Consider the following 21,067-nt stretch of genomic DNA (forward strand, 5'->3'; position numbering starts at 1 on the left):
AACGTCTAGGCCCTGTGGGGTCAGGATTCTTAGAAGCTCTTATTGCCTTCTCCTAAAGGTAGAATTTCATAGAGGAAGAAAAATATGTGCTTATTTATTTATTTGGGTGACTCGATATGAGATTCAGAGGTATATGTAAGGTTATTTGAAAAAAAGAGTTCATGTTTAGTTCTATAAAGTTATAGGTAGGGTGGGACTATACTATGATAAGGATTTGGACAAAGATGGTAGCTGTCAGATTTGGAAGGTAAGTTGCAGATGGACAGGGCAGGCACAATGTACTCTTTTTTTTTTTTTTTTTTTTAAGATTTATTTATTTATTTGAAAGGCAGAGTTACAGAGAGAGAGAGAGAGAGAGAGATTGATCTTCCATCCACTAGTTCACTCCCCAAATGGCCACAATGGCCGGAGCTGTGCCAATCCAAAGCCAGGAGCCAGGAGCTTCTTCCGGGTCTCCCACATGGGTTCAGGGGCCCAAGGACTTGGGCCATCTTCTACTGCTTTCCCAGGCCATAGCAGAGAGCTGGATTGGAAGTGGAGCAACCAGGACTCGAACTGGTGCCCATATGGGATGTCACCACTACAGGTGGCGGCTATACCTGCTATGCCACGGCGCCAGCCCCAGGCACAGTGAACTCATGGCCATGAGCCTGAGAACGTGGATGATTCTGAAAGAAGGGTTCAAAATGCTGCGTTCTGCAGCAGAACACTAGTGGCATCACTGCATGCGTATTTGCTTCTTATTCCCGTGGATGGGATAAATTTAGCAGCTAATCAGGCACCAGCATGGGGATGTCAACATGGAGTTAAATGACATCTAAAGTAAGCAGGGGTGGGCAATGAGGCACAGGGGGTTAAGCCACCACTAGGGACACATGCCAAATCTGAGTGCTGGTTTGGGTCCCAGATGCTCCACTTCCAATTCAGCCTTTGCTGATGCATCCTGGGAGGTGGTGGAAGATGGCATTGTTTCTGAACATGTGGATTTTACTTGTCACGAAAAAAAAAAAAAAAGGAGTTCTGCAGAGCCTTGGAAAGTGTTTTCTAAAATATAGAAGAGCTTTGCTCTGGTTTCAGAAAGCATGTACCCCAGTTCTTTTCATAATACTGGAAGGGAACACAGCAGCCAGGGCTGCTGCTTACATGAATGCTTAGCTTCTCATACGAAGTACTTCCTGAAAATACATATTCAGCTTGAGCTTTTACCGTGACGGACGTGTCTTCTGTCTTTGACAAGAATTGTTCAGTTGCCAGGACTGGAGCTCACTAACCTGAACTAAGGGAATTTGTTGGAACGACATCGGGGTATATCACAGAACTCAACCCCTGTCTCCCAAGAACCGAGAAAGCGAGCATGTACGCCATCCCTCTCTGGGGCCACGTGGCCTCCCAGCTCTGCCTCTCTCAGCTTGTTGTCCATTCTTCTTCTTCTTTGTAGACCAGCAAAATGGGCTCACTCATCCACTCATGTGGCTGAACACGAGCTTTGTTGCCTCAACTCCTATTGACAGCCCATTGCCTGCAATTCATTAAGTAGATCCCAGTTCCAGCTTCCCAGAAGACAGAACCTAGTGGCCCTAGGGTAAGTCAGCTGTTGCCTGCACCCAGCCAGCAGACTGTCTGAGAACGTGCCTTGAGTGGTAGGTGGTTCTCAGGGAGGATTAGCCCAGCAGTCAGCTGTTGAGACCCTCATGGTGGCATGTGTGGCACCCTCACAATGAAGCCAGGTATGATGGGAGTTTAGTAAGCTTGCGTGGTTGCTTCCCAGAAGTGCTTTGTGGTAGTAAACAATAGTTCCAAGGTTAGTCTGTTAGTCTGTTAGTCAGTTGCCCCTAAAATTTTTATTGTGCTGAACTCTGAAGAGGATGTTGGTACGGTGGTCTTCCTTACCCATGGTTTTGCTTTCTGCAGTTTCAGGTACCTGTGGTCCAAAAATATTAGCTGGAAAATTCCAGAATTAAACAACTCACAAGTTTTAAATTACACCCATTCTGAGCAGCATGGTGGAATTTCATGCTGTCCGGCCAGGAGCCAGGAACTCCATCTTGGTCTCCCACCTAGGTTACAAGGGCCCAAGCACTTGGGGATGCATGAGTAGGGAGCTGGATCGGAGCAGGGCGACCAGGACTCATACTCTGATGCTGTCGTGCCACAGTGCTGGCCCCGTGAGTCATCCTTTTTCCTGGATATGCTGCTTGCCTGTTAGTCACTTGGTAGCTTTCTCAGTTATCAGGTTGACTGTCGTAACTTTGCAGTGCTTGTGTCCAGATAGCCCTTATTTTACTTTATAATGGCCCCAGAGCACCAGAGGACCGATGCTATCAGTGCAGGATTGCCAAAGAGAAACCACAAAGTGTTGCCTTTAAAAGTGAGAAGACGAGGGCCAGCACTGTGGCGGAGTAGGTTAAGCATCCGCCTATGGTGCCGGCATCCCTTATGGGTGCCAGTTCAAGTCCTGGCTACCCTGTTTCCTATCCAGCTCCCTGCTGATGGCCTGAGAAAGCAGTAGCATGGGCCCCTGTACCCAGGTGGGAGACCCAGAAGAAGCTCCTGGTTCCTGGCTTTGGATTAGCTCAGCTCTGGCCATTGCAGCCATTTAGGGAGTGAACCAGCAGATGGAAGATCTCTCCCTCTCTCTGTAACTCTGCCTCTCAAATAAATAAATAAATCTTTAAAAAATTAAATAAAACAAAAGTGATAAGGTAAAAGTTTTCTACTTAAGGAAAGAAAAATATCATAGGTTAAGTTTGCTAAGATCTACACTAAAAATGACTCTCTACCCAGAAATTCATGGTAAAGTTGCTGTCACATCTCATCCTGAAAAGCTATGGACACAGTGCATGATAAATGTTTAGTTTAGACAGAAAAGGCATTAAATTTGTTTATAAGAATACTTCAAAATTTTGTGGGAAAATTAGATAAGTTTATTTTGGTTGCAGGAAAATCTTGAAGTCCATGTGTAGTTTTTTTAAAATGACACGCATTTTCTATGAACTTTTTGAAAACCCCTCATGTATGTGAATAGGAAAAAAACTGCACAGGGAGGCATTACTGTGGTGGTTTCAGGCATCCACCAGGGGGCTTGGAACATATCTTCTGTGGGTAAGGGGGCTCCCGTCATTAATTGTCATGAGTTCAGAAGCCTCAACTATGATAAACAAGGGGTCTATTTGTAAGCCAGGGTGATTTCTTACAAATTGAAAATGTTGAAGCCTCTCTGGTAAGAGGAAAAATGCATGACCCAGCCACAAGGACTTTAAAGTGGCCTTGAAAGTAAAAAAGAATTTGAGAACAAATATCCTTTTTCAAACTGACTTTTCCTCCCTGCTTCTGGGAAGAGCTAAGGGTGGGACACAGTCTGGAAATCCACTCAGTTGACGGGTAGTGCAGGGCTTTTGAAGACTCCATGACGTGTCCTCCCCGCGAGGCGTGGAGCCACACTTTCCAGTGCGAGTCAGAGGCGGCAGCACCCCGACAAGCTGCCCACCCTCGCAGAGGCCTCCCTTCTGGTGCAGAGCAGAGAGTGGTCAGGAGTTCACTGTCACTCAATTCCCCAGACTGGGCCTCTAAGGAACGGGCAGGAGCACCGAGGAAAGTGGCATGGAGTGGGAATCTGCAACCCCAGAGCCCTCCCCTGCCCCCAGTTCCATCTTGTGTGTCCCCGGGCAAGCCCCCGGACCTTTGTCTGGTTCACTCACCCGTTCTGCCCTGCTTCATGTGAGATGACATGTATGAAGTACACTGTGTGCCGTGCACATGTGAGGCATTAAGATTTTAATATCCAGAAACAAACAGCTTTCTGACGTGGCTGCCTTTGATTTGGTCTTTTAAGCCAGTGCTGTTTTCCTTTTCTGTTACTCCGCAAGTTGTTCTTTGGGGAATGATGACAGCCATGTTACATACAAGACAACAAACACTCTATCAGCTCATGCTGTCTTTCCAGGCCTTTGGTACTTTATTTACATTATCTCATTTTGTTTCTTCCAAGAACCCTTTGAGGCCTGTATTGTTCCTCATTTTCAGTTGATGAAACTGAGCTTAGAAAGACTGTGATGGAGGAGTCGGTGCTGTGGCACAGCGGGTTAAGCCACCACCTGCAGTGCCAGCATCCCATATCAAGTCCCAGCTGCTCCACTTCCCATCCAGCTCCCTGCTAATGTGCCAGGGAAAGCAGTGGAAGACGGCCCCTGCCCCCATTTGGGAGACCCAGAAGTAGCTCCTGGCTCCTGGCTCCTGGCTTCTGGCTGAAGCCTGGCCCAGCTATTAGCTATTTCTGGGGAGTGGACCAAAGGGTAGAAGATCTCTATCTCCCTCTCTCCCTCTTTCTCTCTGTAACTCTGCCTTTCAAATAAGTACATAAATCTTAAAAAAAAAAAAAAAAAAAAAAAGAGACAGAGAGAAAGGCTGTGATGGAGGGGCCAGAATTTACCCTGGGGTTTATCTCACTGCAAAATGCGAAACACACACAGCTGCTGCCGGCCACACGAAGGCACCTGTGTCCTCCAGACTACTGCCAAGCCCTGGGGAAGCGAGTGAGCAAAAACAGCTCCTAAGCTGCCCTGCGGCTGACAACAAGTGGGGAGCCTAAAGGCCCTTGCTGTTTTAGAAACTGTGTGTTTGCATTTTCCATGCAGTTCTAACAAGCTTTATCATTTTCTTTTTTAAATTAATGTATTTGAAAGGTGGAGACAGGGATCTTCCATCCACTGGTAATGGCCACATCAGCCAGGGCTGGGCCAGGCTGAAGCCAGGAACTCCATCTGGGTCTCCCACCTGGGTGGCAGGAGCCCAAGTACTTGGCGCATCTGCTGCTGCCTGCCCAGGCACGATAACGGGAGGCTTCGTTGGAAGCAGAGCAGCCAGGACTGCGTCCGGCACTCAGATGTGGTATGCTGGCGTTGCCAACGGCAGCTTAGCCACTGCACCACAGTGCCAGCCCCCAAGCTCCATAGTTTTGTTCTAAGCCAACAGAGTAGAAAATTAAGAAGACTGCAGGCACCGATGCTAGTAAGCAGATGCGCCCTGAGACCCTTGCAGATCTGGAGTTCTGGGCTTCAGCAGCCCTGACAGCAACTGCTCAAACTGCACGTTTGAGTCTCCTCAAAGTTCTTAGGCTGCGCCCTAACCCCTAACGTGATATTACTTAGAGACGGGAGGTAATTAGGTTTAGGTGAGGTCACAAGAGCGAGGCGTCCCTGATGGGGTTGTTCTCATAAGAGAGGTCACAATTGGCCGGCGCCGTGCTTTAGCAGGCTAATCCTCCGCTTTGCGGCGCCGGCACACCGGGTTCTAGTCCCGGTCGGGGCTCCGGATTCTGTCCCGGTTGCGCCTCTTCCAGGCCAGCTCTCTGCTATGGCCTGGGAAGGCAGTGGAGGATGGCCCAAGTACTTGGGCCCTGCACCCCATGGGAGACTAGGATAAGCACCTGGCTCTTGCCATCGGATCAGCGCGGTGCGCCAGCCATTGGAGGGTGAACCAACGGCAAAAAGGAAGATCTTTCTGTCTGTCTCTCTCTCTCACTATCCACTCTGCCTGTCCAAAAAAAAAAAAAAAAAGAGGTCACAGCAAGAAGGTGGCCGTCTGCCAGCCAGGAAGAGGGTCCCTTCAGGACCTGTCTGCTGGTCCCTCAACTTTGGGCAGCCAGGGAGCTTTGAGGAAGGGCCCCACGTGCCTCTGCAGCTACTTCTGCTTTTCTCTCTCCCTGTCACTGGTCACACTCACTTTGTTGTTCTGACAAAGGTCAAGGTCTTTCTTACCTCGGGCCTTTGCCCTTGCTGTTCCTTCTGCCTGGAATGTACAGTAAAGATTATTCCAGTTGCAGTGCACTAAACAGATTGGAGTACAGTAAGCCTGGGAGTAGAGTCCAGCGAGGCGGTCTGAATGGGAGGAGGCGGTGACCTGAACTGGGGCAGTGGTGGTGCAGATAGAGAGGCATGGGCACAAGTGTGTGACTTTAGGAGACAGAATTAGCGATTGGCTTGGGGGGCAAGGATGACACTCCAGGCAGCAAAGTTTGGCCTGATGCCACATGTGCCCTGTGTGGTATGGTTTGGGACATCACTGTCCCATTGGAAGATGGGCTGTCTGGGTTTCATCAGCAAATCAGGTTTCAGCTGCTTTAATGCAAATCATGGCCTTACGTCTAACCTTAACATTTATCGCTGTATTTCTTGAGTCTTCTATAAACTGATGCGTAATAACTTGTGAGCATAGTGAAATAAATGAGACAAAAAATCAGAGTAAATAACAAAGATGATCATGATTAAGTAGTTCTTGTTAAGAAGCATTAAGTGAGGGCCAGTGTTGTGGAGCAGTGGATTAAGCAGCTGCCTGTGATGCCGGCATCCCATATGGGTGCCAGTTCGTGTCCCTGCTGCTCCACTCTGATCCAGCTCCCTGCTAATGGCCTGGGAAAAGCAGCAGAAGATGACACAAGTGTTTGGGCCCCTGCACCCATGTGTGAGGCCTGTAAGAAGCTCCTGACCCTGGCTTCAGCCTGGCCCAGCCCTGGTCATTGAGGCCATCTGGGAAGTGAACTAGCGGATGGAAGATCTCTCTCTCTCTCTCTTTCTGCCTCTCTGTAACTGACTTTCAAGATACATAAATGAATCCTTTTTTAAAAAGAACCATTAAACGCACGGCTCAGTTTTCCATATGCAAGGGCCGTTAACTAACTCAGCTGATATCATTTGCCTCTTACCAGAGATGCTTAACTCACTGCAGTTGTTCAAACCCTAAAAGCCAGACATTGCCAAGCCAGAACCCCACTGAACACTGGATTCCTGCTGCACAGAGGTCTTGTGTTTACATTTGCTACTATAGAGATTTGGTTTGTTTCCGAAAGATGCATTTTAACATTTGTGTGGTGAGCCACATTTGTTATATTTGAGCCATGTGTGACGCAAGGGAGAAGAGTAACCACTTAGCTTAGGGGGGGTGGGTGAGTCTTGGGGTTAGCAGAGGTACTTCCTGCCAATTTAAAATGAGCTGGTTAGATGATGGAGAAATAAAAATCACGCATATATTTTTACATGTTCAAAAGCCTAATGTGGAGATTAAGTTTATTAAACTGGACAGTGCTGCCTTCCAGTCATCCACATCAAGGAAGAATGCTATCTAGGGGTCTGTGTGTCTGTCACTTTGGAATTGGATAATACATAACTCTCAACTGACCTAGAAGTCTTCTAGGAATAGAACTCATTCATGTCTTATTACATCTTCATTTATATAAATTGTGAGGAGCTGAACAGAACGGGAAAAGCTTCAGTAGGTGTGGATGACAACATACATTGACCACACAGATGGAAAACCAAGGCCCACGGTCCACAGTATATTCATTCTTTATTCAATAAATATTTATTTAATGTGTGTTATGTAACTGTATTAGTTATTTATCACTTTAAGAATAAATTATTCTAAAACGTAGTGACTTAAAACAGCATGCCTTTATTGTCTCACTCAGTCTGAGAATCCAGGCATCTGGATGATTTAGCTACATTTTCTGGCTCAGGGTCTCTCACAGAACTGAAATCCATGTTGAAGTCTCATCTGATGGCTGGACTGGGGAAAGAGCCAGATGCAAGCTCACCTCGTTGTCGATAGAATTCAGTTCCTTGTGGACTGTCGGACTGAAAGTCTGTCTCTTTCTGGCTGTTGACTAAAGGCAGCCCTCAACTCCTGCCACACGGCATCTGATGTGGCGGCAATAGGGAGAGCCTGCTGGCTGGCTGAAGTCACGGTCCTTGGGAACCCAGTCACAGGAGAGCTTTCCCATCAGCTTCGCCACATTCTCTTGGTCAGAAGTGAGTCGCTAGTTGAGCCCACACTCAAGGGGGTTACCCAAGGGCATGAATACCAGGAGGTGGGGATCTGTTTTAGGCCATAAGGGTTGCTACAGCAAAATGCCATAGACTGGTGGCTGAAATAATAGGCATTTGTTTCCACAGTTCTGGAGCCTGGGAAGTCCAAGTTCAAGGTGCTGGCATATTCGGTGTGTGGCGGGCCCCCTTATCACCCTCTTGCTGTATCCTCACATGAGACAGAGGCAAGACTTTCCCTTCTTACAAGGCACCAGTTCCAACGTGGGACTGAACCCTCAAAACCTCATCTAAACCTAATTATCTCCCAAAAGCTCAACCTCCAAATACTGTCACACTGGGGATTTGGGCTTCAGCATGTGTATTTTGGGGGTACAGGTGATGAGGGGGCTGCTTTCTTCCTTTGCATTTACATAATTCACTGCTAATACCAGATATGTGAGTGATTCCCAAACCAACCAGTTCTCCAACTCTGGATACCAGTTGGGTGCCCCATAAGTAAAGTATGACACTGACTGCCTAGAGTTAATGCAGCCACAGGCTAATGGTGATCACCCCCCATTCAGATGCCAATCACAATTAGTGGGTCCCCAGGTTACCCACCCTGGAACAGAGCTGCACTCACCCAGGAAATTCTAAGTAATCAGGATCTGTGGCAGAAACTGGAGTCGCAAACCAAATTATTAGAACAAAGGTGCTCTGACCACTGTTACTACCCAGGCAATTATAAAGGTTTTGGGAACTCTGTGCCAGGAACCAGGCAGGGACCAAATGTGTATTTCTTGTTATGTCACACAGGCCTACAGATGTTGAGTCTGCAGCAGGATCTACCAGAGATAACGCGTATGTTTAGATTCCTTTATTCTGAGAGCTTTCCCTACTAGGCCAAGCCTTCTCATGTGTGGTTTTGATGCACTGATAAGCTCACGGTGAAGGCTCAATAATGGCCCTGTAGAGATGTCTACTTTGCAGTCCCCAGGGTTTATGAATACATTCCCTTGGATGGCACAGGGACTTTGCAGATGTAATTAAATTAAGGGTTTTGAGATGTGGGCTATCTTGGACAATCTGCATGGTTCCGGTGTAATCACAGAGTCCTCATACAGAGAGGCAGGAGATCTGAGAGGCGGTGAGGAGACAAAGGAGCGAAGGAGGGTAGCAGAGATGATGGTGGAAACAGGGGGAATGGTGCAACCACAAGCTAAGGAATGTGGGCAGCATCTGGGAGATGAACAAGGCAAGGAGCAGCTTGCTCCTGCTGGCGCTTTGATTTTAGCCACGTAAAACCCAATGAGTGCTTCTGACCTCCAGATTGGAAAGATGGCGCATTTAAGTTGTGAGCAGCCAGTAAGTTTGTGGTGATTTGTTCCAACAGTACTACTCAGCAGAAGTCCTGGGGGAAATCCGTTTGTGGTGCATTTTAAGGAGGAGGGGTCAGCACTATGGCATAGCAGGTAAAATTGCCGCCTGCAGTGCTGGCATCCCACATGGGCACGGTTTGAGTCCCGGCTGCTCCACTTCCAATCCAGCTCTCTGCTATGGCCTGGGAAAGCAGTAGAAGATGGCCCAAGTCCTTGGGCCCCTGCACCTGCGTGAGAAGACCCAGAAGGACACTCCTGGCTCCTGGCTTCAGATCAGCACAGCTCTGGCCTTTGCGGCCAACTGGGGAGTGAACCAGTGGATGGAAGACCCCTCTCTCTCTGCCTCTCCTTCTCTATGTAACTCTGTCTTTCAAATAAATAAATAAATAAAATTCTTCTTTCTTTCTTTCCTTTTTTTTTTTTTTTTTTTTTTTTTGACAGGCAGAGTGGATAGTGAGAGAGAAAGGTCTTCCTTTTCCATTAGTTCACCCCCCAATGGCTGCTACGGCCCGCACACTGCGCTGATCCGAAGCCAGAAGCCAGGTGCTTCTCCTGGTCTCCCATGGGGTGCAGGGCCCAAGCACTTGGGCCATCCTCCACTGCCTTCCCGGGCCATAGCAGAGAGCTGGCCTGGAAGAGGGGCAACCGGGACAGAATCCGGTGCCCCAACTGCGCCAGACTAGAACCCGGGGTGCCAGCACCGCAGGCGGAGGGTTAGCCTAGTGAGCCATGGCGCCGGCCTAAATAAATAAATCTTAAAAAAAAAAAAAAAAGGAGCAAGGGGTTATTTAAAAGGGATGGGATGACAGCCCTCCAGGGGTTGTTCTTGCCCTTCAGTGACTCTGAAGCACAGTTCATATTCGTGCTTCTCTGTTTCTAGGAAATTGTTCCTAGTTCTCGTCAATACAAAATTCTACCAATGCTGATCAGGTAAAAGATGTCTTGGGGCAGGTTAAAGAGGGACCTGGAGGCCGGCGCCGCGGCTCACTAGGCTAATCCTCCGCCTGCGGCGCCGGCACACCGGGTTCTAGTCCTGGTCGGGGCACCAATTCTGTCCCGGTTGCCCCTCTTCCAGGCCAGCTCTCTGCTGTGGCCAGGGAGTGCAGTGGAGGATGGCCCAAGTGCTTGGGCCCTGCACCCCATGGGAGACCAGGAGAAGCACCTGGCTCCTGCCATCAGATCAGCGCGGTGTGCCGGCCACAGCACACCTACCGCGCCGGCCATTGGAGGGTGAACCAACGGCAAAAAGGAAGACCTTTCTGTCTCTCTCTCACTGTCCACTCTGCCTGTCAAAAAAAAAAAAAAAAAAAAAAAAAAAGAGGGACCTGGGTTTCACATACTCCTCAAAATAAACAAAAACATGGTGTTTAGCAGAAGACACCAAGGCTTCCTAATTTTTTTTTAAACATTTATCTATTCACTTGAAAGACAGTTACAGAGAGAGAAGGGAGAGAGAGAGAGAATGAATCTTCCATCTATTGGTTCACTCCCCAAGTGACTGCAACAGCTGGGCCAAGCTGAAGCCAGGAGCCAGGAACTCCATCCAGGTCTCTCACATGAGTGGCAAAGACCCAATCACTTGGGCCATCTTCTGGTGCTTTCCCTGGCACATCAATAGGGAGCGGGATCAGAAGTGGAGCAAGGGCCCATGTTGTGGTGTAGTGGGTTAAACCGCTGCCTGGATGCTGGCATCCCATATGGTGCCAGTTCAAGACCTGGCTGCTGTACTTCTGATTCAACTCCCTGCTGATGTGCCTGGGAAATCAGCAGAAGATGGCCCAAATGTTTGGGCCCCTGCACCCATGTGGGAGATTCAGAAAAAGCTCCTGGCTCCTGGCCCAGCCCCAGCCATTGCAGCCATTTGGGGAGTGAACCAGTGGATGGAAGATCAAGATCTCTCTCTCTCTCTCTCTCTCTCTCTCTCTGTCTCTTTCTATCTTTTTCTCTCTCTCTCTCTGACTTTCAAATAAATAAAAAATAAATCTTTAAAAAACAAAAAGAGGAAGCAGAACAGCTGAGACTCAAACTGGAGCTCAAATGGGATGCTGGTTTTGTAGGTAGCAGCCCAACCCCAGTGCACCACAACACTGGCCCAAGGCTTCCATTTTTTTGAAAAAAAAGTATTTATTCATTTGAAAGGCAGAGTTACAGAGAGGTAGAGGCAGGGAGGGAGGGAGGGAGAGAGAGAAAGAGGTCTTCCATCTATTGGTTCACTCCCCAGATGGCTGTAGCAGCCAGAGCTGCACTGATCCAAAGCCAGGAACCAAGAGCTTCCTCTGGGTCTCCCATGCAGGACTTGGGCCATCTTCCACTGCTTTCCCAGGCCATAGCAGAGAGCTGGATCGGAAGTGGAGCAGCCGGGACTCAAACCGGTGCCCATATGGGATGCCAGCACTGCAGGCAGTGGGTGGCTTTACCTGCTACAGTGCTAGCCCCAAGGCTTCCGTTTTTACAGCTTGCTGTTTACTTGCACCTCAGTCAGGAGTGGAAATGTTAACCGAGATGAAAGTATCTGGCACAAATCAGTTTTCCTTCTTGCTGTTTCACAGCCAGATGTTGTAAAATTCTTTTGTTGTTTTTCCCCCCTCCAGTGCCTGGAAACCTTGGCTGCTACAAGGATCATGGGAACCCACCTCCTCTGACTGGCACCAGTAAAACTTCCAACAAGCTTACCATCCAGACTTGCATCAGCTTTTGTCGGAGTCAGAGGTTCAAGGTAATCTCTCTGTGGCTATGTAACTCTCAAGAAAGAGAAAGTGTGAATTCATTTTCCTGAGTTAGCTTAAAAATATGTGTAAATGTAAAACAACAACCTGTCAAGCCATACGGCTCTACTTTTCTGCCAAGGAAAAGTCAGAGGCTTTGGAAGTGCAAGGCAGTGTTCCTGTTTGCAGAGGAGGCCAAGAGGGAGGGGAGCCCACCGTCTGCCTCCCTGTTCCGCCTCCCACAGAGCCCGTGCTGCCTTGTGCTCTTGTGTATTGTGAGCAGGACAGCCGGGGCTCCACAGAGGAGCTGAGAATAAGCCAGGACGGTGCTTTACTTCCTTGCTAGCTTAAGGGGCTCTAAGCCTGGATCCCAGTCCAGAATGGTTTCCTTTCTCCCCTCCCCCTTCTTTTCCCTTTCTCTTCCCCTCCCCTCCCCCTCCCCCTGTCTCCCCCTCCCCCTTCCCCTGTCCTTCTCCTCCCCCTCCCCGTGTCCTTCTCCTCCCCTTCCCTCCCCCTCCCCTCTCCTCTCCTCCCCATCCCCTTCCATTCCCCTTCCCCTTCCCTTCCCCCTCCCCTCCCCTCCCCTCCCCTCCCCCTCCCCCCTCCCCTTCCCTTCCCTTTCCCTTATTATTCAGCCTGCAACCATTAATCATTCCCAAGCAAAGATGGCAGCCTGTCACAGTTCAGAGTCTGTGTGAAGCAAGGGCCCAAGTAAGGCAGCTGACTCGACATGACCTAGTGATGGGTTGCTTGCAAAGGGGTTGGGCATATAAATGAATACATTGAGGATAATGGCGATGAGGTTTCTTACTGTTGGGGAAGGAAGTTACTAATATGGAAGCCTGAAGCTCAGGGAAACTGGAACAAAGCCTGTAGTATTGGATGGGAAGTGAAGTTTTTAATATAAGGCATGGTTTTTTGTATGTAGAGAGGTAGATGCAGAAATATATATCAATGTGCAAGTCTGTGTGTATATGTGTGTGTGTGTGTATGTATCTATGTGTCTGTTATATATTCCTTAGCTTTGTCTACTGAGAGGGCCTTGGAGCAGTGCCATACAGAGAGCGGAGTACACTCAGTACCCAGGTCCTGGTTTCTAAGCACTATTCTCCACTGAAAAGAACCAGGGCTCCTTGAACAGGGCGGGTTCTGAGAAAGTGCGAGGTGAGCCTGCAGCGTCTCACGCACAGACATGAGGAATGATGTGGACTTGGTAAAAAGACAGAAGAGACATCTTGAAGGGGCAACCACTGACCCGATGTAACGTAATTTGAGCTTCTAAACAAATAATGATAGTCATAAACACATTCTATGGGAATAAAATAAGAATCAAAATTTCCATCCTGATAGAAATAAATGAGTGAGTAACTGAGGAGAATAAAAGCATTTCTTATCAGAAAATGCCAACTCTCAAATGTAAAAGAAAGCATGGAATTAGAAATCATGTTGCAGCCGTCGTAGTAATAATTGATCAAGAGATCAAATATCAGGTTTGCAAATACCTGAAATCCTCATCTACTAGTGAAAGAAAGTTGCATGAAGAACAAAGATCTCCCCACAGGGACCAGCTCTGTGGCATAGGGAGTAAGGCTGCCACCTACAGTGCCGGCATCCTGTATGGATCGTGGCTCAAATCCCAGCTGCTCAACTTCCGATCCAGCTCCCCGATAATGCGCTGGGAAAGCAGCAGGAGATGGTCCAAGTCCTTGGGCCCACGCACCCACTTGGGAGACCCGAAAGAAGCTCCCAACTCCTGGGTTCAAATAGGCCCAGTTCTAGCCATTGCAACCATCTGGGGAGTGAACCAGCAGATGGAAGACCTCTCCCTCTCCCTCTTTCTCTGCCTCTGCCTCTCTGTAACTCGGCCTTTCAAATAAGTAAATAAATATAAAAAAAAAAAAAACTCTTCATAAAATACTTACTAATTATAAAGTGAAAACAAGCAATTCTGCGGTGGAGAAAACTGGCCTATACTACCTTACTCAAGTGGTGAAAGTTAGTGCTACCAGTGACATCATGAAACACAGAGGTTATATCCCACCTGATGGGACCAGGGCATATCATCATTGGTGATATCCGTGCCCACAATGCATAATATAAATGTAATCAGGAGAAAACGTTAGGCAAATGCAGACTGAAGACCATTCTACAGGACAAGTGCCCTTATTCTTCAGAGATGTCACAGAGGTCGAGGAAAGACTGACTGATGGCTCCAGATAAAGAAAATTGAAGAGATTTGACAGCCAAACACATCCGTGGGCCTGGGCTGGCTCCTTTTTCTGCAAAGGATATAACTGAGGCAGTTGCCAACTTGAATGGTATCTCTCAATGAAAGGGATGTAGCAGCTGTTTGTGCCATTCTTGCCATTTTTCTGAAATTATTTCAAAATAAAAATATAGGAAAAACACAATACCCATTAATGATAAAAGTCCTCAGCAAACTAGGGATACAAGGGAATTTCTTCAACTTGATTAAGAGTGTCTACAAAAATACCTACACTTAACATTAAACTCAATTCTGGAGGGTTCAGTGCTTCTCACCCAAGGTGAGAAATAGATAGCGATCCCTCTCTCATTTCTTCTGCTCAACATTGTACCAGAGGGTTGTTTTGTTGTTGTTGTTGTTTTGTTTTGTTTTGCCAAGGGAAGGAAATTGGGCAAGAAAGAAGAAAAAGAAGGCACATAGTTTGAAACAGAAATTTTTCTTTATTTATCGACAACATGACCATGTATGCAGATAGTCCTAAGAAATCTACAACAAAGCTATTAGAACCTATTAACAAAGCTATTAAAATAGATAAATTTAGCAGGATTACAGTTTATAAAGGTTGGTACTAAAATGTATATGGAAAGGCAAAGGACCTAGAATAACTGAAGGAATTTGGGCAGGGTCAACTCTGGAGCTCTCACTCCACCTATCTGAAGACTTTCAGTAACGCGGAGCAGTCCAGAGTGATATTGGCGCAAGGTTAGTCACAAGGATCCTGAGTCAGCCAACAGTGGCCAAGTTGTACCACCCACTTTTTGTTTGTTTGTTTGTCTTTGGTAAATAGGTTTTCTTGGAGTATAGCCATGCCTGTTCATTCACAGATCATCTATGGCTGTTTTCGTGCTGCAACAATAACTGTGAATAGTTGAGAAAGAGATTGTATGGCTCACAAGGCCAAAAACATTTACTATCTAGCCTTTTATGGAACCAGTTTTCCAACTCCTGCTGTTAGATCAGTAGAACCTAAAAGGGAGTTTGGAAATAGATTTGCATTTTTATGCACAATGGATTTTTAAAAAATCTTTTTAAAATTTATTTCCATCTTTTTGTTTGAAAGAGAGAAAGAGAGACAAAGAAGTCAGAGAGAGATCTTAGTTCACTCCCCAAGTGCCCACAGCAGCCAGGGCTGGGCCAGGCAGAAGCCAGGAGCCAGGAGAGTCATCTGGGTTTTCCACATGGGTGGCAGAGGTCCAAACACTTGGGCTATCTTCCACTACTTTTCTCAGGCACATAAGCAGGGAGCCAGAGCGGAAGTGGAGCAGCCAGAACATGAACCCAGCTCCCATATGGGGTGCCAGCATTGTAGACAGTGGCTCTACCCACTATACATTTTTTAAAAATATTTTATTTATTTATTTGAAAGGCAGAGTTACAGAGAAGTAGAGGCACAGAGAGAGAGAGAGAGAGAGAGGTCTTCCATCCGCTGGTCCACTCTCCCAGATGGCTGTAGCAGCCAGAGCTGTGCTGATCTGAAGTCAGGAGCCAGGAGCCAGGAGCTTCTTCTGGGTCTCCCAAGGACTTGAGCCGCTTTCTCCTGCTTTCCCAGGCCATAGCAGAGAGCTGGATCAGAAGTGGAGCAGCCGGAACCCGAACCAGCACTCACATGGGATGCCAGCACAGCAGGCAGCAGTTTTACCCACTACACCACAGCGCCCCACCCCCCACTACACATTTCAAATAAATCTTTTTAAAAGAAAAAGAATATGGAGTGACTAGAACTCTCATACATTGTTGTTGCAAATATAAAATTGTACAGTCATTCTGGAGAAGTTTGGCAGTTTCTTGTAAACACACCCTTATCATATGAGCCATCCGTGCCATTCCTAATTATTACCCTAGAGAAATGAAAACCTGTATCCACACAAAAAGCTGTGCACAAGTGCTTACTGCAATTCTTTTTTTTTTTTAAAGAAAAGATTTATTTTATTTCACAGCATAGTTACAGAGAGAAAGGGAAGGACAGAAAGAGAGAGATCTTCCATCTACTATGGCTGCAACGACTAGGGCTGGGCCAGGCCAAAGAGGACCAGGAGTTCCATCCAGCTCTCCCGCCTGAGTGGCAGGGGCCCAAGTACTTGAGCCATCTGCTGCTGCTATCCCAGGTGCATTGGCAGGGAGCTGGATCAGAAGTGGAGCAGCCATGGATCAGCCCAGCTCCAACCGTTGTGGCTGTCTGGGGAGTGAAACCAGCAGGTGGAAGACTTCTCTCTCTTTGTCTCCCCCTCTCTCTGTAACTCTGCCTTTCAAGTAAGTAAATAAGTCTCTAAAAACAAAGAAAGAAAGAAAAAAGAAAAATGGAGCAGCCAAGATTCAAATTCATGCTCTCATGAGTTGCCAGCATTGCAGGCGACCACTTAACCCCCTGTACCACAATACCAGTCCCAGCAATTCTGTTGTTAATCATGAAAAATTAGGAACAGCCCAATGGATGAACAACTGTGGTGCATCCATACAATAGACTGTGCTTGGCGATAAGAAGAAGGCGCACACACCGATCTGTATGAACCTCAGTGATACGATACAAAACTGTTGCCTTGGAAAACTGGTCCCTAGTTGCCAGCGATCGTGGGGATGGCTGTAGAACAGCATAAGGGAAGTGTCCGGGGCAATGTAGCTTTCCTGTATGCTGATTGTACTGGGAGTTGTACCAACCTATACCAGTGTTAAAATTATAGAACTGTATGGTAATATAAAAACATAGAATGGAAATTTTATATGGGCCCGTAGTGAGTTTTCTGTGAGTATCAGCTATTAAGCATTTACTACCTGGCCCATAGTAAATTAGTCAATAAAATATTTAGCTCTTATTATTGATGTTTCAAGTTTATGGGATCATCTCCCTGTGCCCCCACATTTTTTAAGACTTATTTGTTTATTTGAAAGGCAGAGTTACAGGGGGCAGAGGGGAGTGGAGAAACGGAGAGAGAGAAATCTTCCATTTGCTGGCTCACTCCCCCAATGGCTACAACAGCCAGAGGTGGGCCAATCTGAAACCAGGAGTCAGGAGCTTCTTCCAGGTCTCCCACATGGGTGCAGGGGCCCAAATACTTGGGCCATCTTGCACTGCTTTCCCAGACACAATAGCAGGGAGCTGGATCGGAAGTGGAACAGCCAGGACACAAACTGGCGGCCGTAAGAGATACCAGTGCTGCAGGTGGAGACTTTGCCTGCTACGCCACAGCGCCAGCCCTGATCTTCTCCCCTTAAAAGTAACATAAGTACAGTGGAAGTGTAACATTAAGAAGAGATGCTCACTAACAGAGCAACACGAAGCTACGGTCAGCCTGGAATCAGTGTTGGGAGGGGAGCTGGAGAGAGGTCCCAGAAAAGGGTGACCTGGGACGGCGAGCCGGGTGCTGGGGCTCGAGCTTGCCAGGCTCCGTCAGGCCGGCTGACACCTACGGTGATGCTTCTCTGTTGTGGCAGTTTGCCGGGATGGAGTCAGGCTACGCTTGCTTCTGTGGAAACGATCCCGACTACTGGAAGTACGGGGAGGCAGCCAGCACCGAGTGCAACAGCGTCTGCTTCGGGGATCACACCCAGCCCTGCGGTGGCGACGGCAGGATCATCCTCTTTGACAGTGAGTACTCCCTGTGCTGTCACTGCCCCGGGCGCAGAACCCTTGCACCAGCGCCGCAAGCCTGCCTGCCCTGCCTCCCTTTCATTCATTGGTTTCCGCACTTGGCAGTCCTTACGCAGCTTCCTGTAAGCCAGGCACAGACCAACCCCGGAGTACAGCACAGATCACACTCAGCGCTGGCCCTCCAGAAGGGAGGACAGACATTGAGAAGTGGTTAGCTCCAGTTCTGCCAAGTTGTTTGCAGAAGCTGGCCTGTGGTGAGATGCTTGGACAGCCTAGAAAAGATAACATTTCCAATTTTGCATAGATAGATAGAGATAGATAAAATTATTCTGTATCATCCTTAATAGTGTCTCCTTTCAATAGAATTTCTAAGCCCTCTTTGTATTTGAAATTCACCTCTTCATGTAAAGCATCCAAGAGAGCATGCCTGGCATTCAGTTTGCCCAGACCCACATGCTCTCTGACCTGTCACGCTTAGGAGATGCTAGCTGGGGGAAGAGAGAGAGTGTGTGTATGTGTGCACGTGTGTGTTTTGTTTTGAAAGACACACACACACACACACACACAGAGCTCTCCCATTTGACAGTTCACTTCCCAAATGTCCACAATAGCCAGAGCTGGGCCAGGCCAAAGCCAAGAGCCAAAAATTCACATGGGTGGCAGGAACCCAATAATTTGAGCCATCACCTGCTGCCTTCTGGGTGCACATTAACAGGAAGCTGGAAGTGGAGCCAGGACTTGAACCTGAGCACTCCTAGATGGGATGTAGGCATTAACTGCTGTGTCAGCTGCCTGCCCCACAGAATGTGTCCTGAGTGGGGTGTGAATCTAGCCCTTGACCTCTCTCCTACACCGCGTTCTAACCATTGAGCATCCTGACCCCTGTGGTAATTTACTTGCATCCCCTCAGTGGTAGTGAGACTTTGTGAGAGGCACAGCACCCACACAACACCAGATGTTAAGATGATAGAAAGGACGTAGTCACCACTGAGGCAGGAGAAAGAAAAGGCTTGAGAATCTCAAGGAATGCTATAATGTCTGTAGTAGGTTTGCTGGTCTTTGGGCTAGAGGAGACGCTCCTGACATCTCAGCCAGGCGTGGCTGTTTTGAGCAAAAATGTCAGCTGGTGTATTAGTTCCCTAGAGCTGCCCCCACAGTGATCACGAACGAGGAGGCCTTACACAGCAGAAGTGTGTGCTCTCACAGTCCTGACAGCTAGAAGTCCAAACCGAGAAGTCAGCAGGCCCACGCTCCCTCGGAAGTTTCCAAGGAGACCTTTTTGGCATTGGGTGGTTGCTGTCAGTCGTTGGCATTTGTGGGCTTTATAACTGCACCCCAGTCCCTGCCTTTTCTTTCGCATGCTGTCTCCTGTGTATGTGTGTGTGTGTTCCTAAGGATACCAGCCATTGGATTTAGGGCCCACTCTTACCTAGTATGCAAAGTACCCTGTCCAATTAGGATGTCAAGACAAATACTCAAATTGGTACTCTTGTTATGGCTACAAACGGAACCTTGGCTAATGTTTAAGGGACCTTGCTGCTGTTCAGTTGCAGATGATCATGCACTTCACATTTCTTTAACCTTTCACTCCAGGGTTCACTATTATACAGTCCTGAGCCTTGACACCTTGATCCAGAAGAATATATGTGCTGAGTTTACACAGTGGTTCATATACTTTTAAATAAAGAAAGGAAAAAAAATAAAAATAAATTAAAAATTTTTTTAAAAAAAGAAAGGAAAAACACATTTCTTGAGTACCTTGAGGCTTTCTGTTATGTTTTGGGTTTTTAAAAGGTTGGTTTATTTATTTGAGAGGCACAGATACAGAGAGGGAGACACAGAGGCAGAGGAAAAGAGAAATCTTCTGTCCGCTGGTTCACTCCCCAGATGGCCACAACAGCAGAGACCCAAGCTCTGGGCATCTTCTGCTTTCCCAGCTGCATTAGCAGGCAACTGGATCACAAGTGGAGCAGCTGGGACTCAAACAGGTGCCCATATGGGGTGCCAGTGCAGCAGGTGACAGCTTAATCTACTGCACCACGGCGCTGGCCCCTCTGGGGGCTTTCTAAAAACCGTCACCTGAGGGCCACCTGGCAGCACTGCTAAAATGACTCTCACTTTACGGAAGAGAGCCCGAGGACGTGGAGAGAACAAACCACTTGTGGGGCTCACACTGCACACTGCCCGAAGCTGAGGGATGAGAGAGGAAACAGGAGCAGGGGATGTGGTTTTCTCCCTGTTTCTCAGCTTTAAACAGAATGTGGTGGCAATCAGAAAATGGAAAATAAGCTTTGGTAGTGATGTGGAGAAACTGAACCCTTTTCTAGTGCTGGTGGGAAGGTAGAATGATGCCACAGCCGTGGAGAACCCTGGCAGCTCCTCAGACGTGAAGCACGGAGTAACTCACAGCCCAGCAGTTCCCCCCCTGTGTGTATTTCCAAGGGACTTGAAAATGGGATGTCCACAATAAAATTCGTACACGGATCTCTATGCAGCATGATTTAAAAAAAAAATAACCAAAAAATGGCCACAAGTCAAAGATCTGTCACTGATGAATGGATGATCAAAGATGTGGTCTATCCATACTATGGAATAACAGCCACAAAAAGAAACCCACTGGAGCCGGTGCCATGGTGTACTGGATAACCAGCCTGGGTCACTAGCATCCCATATGGGCACCAGTTCAAATCCCAGCTGCTCCACTTCTGATCCAGCTCCCTGCTAATGCACCTGGGAAAGCAGCAGCAGATGGCCCAGTGCTTGGGCCCCTGCACTCATGTGAGAGACCTGAATGAAGCTCCTGACTTCTGCCTGGCCTGGCCCCAACCTTTGCGGCCATTTGGGGAGTGAACCAGCAGATGGAAGACCTCCCTCTGTGTTTCTCCTTCTCTCTCTGTAACTCTGTCTTTCAAATAAATAAAATAATTTTTTTAAAAAAAAAAGAAAAAAGAAAAGAAAAACAGTGTGGATGCATGCTACACCATGGGTGAACTCTGAAAATATCCAAATGAGAGAACCAGACACAAAAGGGCCGATGTTTTATGATTCTGTCGCTATGAGGAAGTATCCCGAATAGACAAATCAATACACACAGCAGGTAGGTTGATGGTTGCCAAGGACTGGGGAGTGGGGATGAACGGAAGTGGTCCCTGCCGCCCAGATGGGAGCCTTGGATTGACTTCCAGGGTCCCGGCCTTGGCTGCAGCCTGTCTGTCGTGGACACTGAGGAGCAAACCAGTAGGTGGGAACTCTCTCTCTCTTCTCATCCCCTTCTGTCTGTCTCCCTACCTCTAAAAAACAAAACAAAACCACACCACAGAACTTGTTAAACG

General features: G+C 47.7%; 1 protein-coding gene across 2 annotated transcripts in view; it reads left to right on the forward strand.

Annotated features, from left to right (window-relative positions):
• KREMEN1 (kringle containing transmembrane protein 1) overlaps positions 1 to 21,067 on the forward strand; it is a 65,089-nt gene that overhangs the window by 33,902 nt on the left and 10,120 nt on the right. For both annotated transcript variants that reach the window (XM_062182139.1, XM_062182140.1), the window contains exons 4-5: positions 11,770 to 11,894; positions 17,579 to 17,732. In XM_062182139.1, the coding sequence (XP_062038123.1) occupies positions 11,770 to 11,894; positions 17,579 to 17,732 (279 nt within the window). The remainder of the gene's footprint in view (positions 1 to 11,769; positions 11,895 to 17,578; positions 17,733 to 21,067) is intronic.

The sequence above is a fragment of the Lepus europaeus genome, chromosome 23, assembly GCF_033115175.1.
Source record: "Lepus europaeus isolate LE1 chromosome 23, mLepTim1.pri, whole genome shotgun sequence".
Classification (NCBI taxonomy): domain Eukaryota; kingdom Metazoa; phylum Chordata; class Mammalia; order Lagomorpha; family Leporidae; genus Lepus; species Lepus europaeus.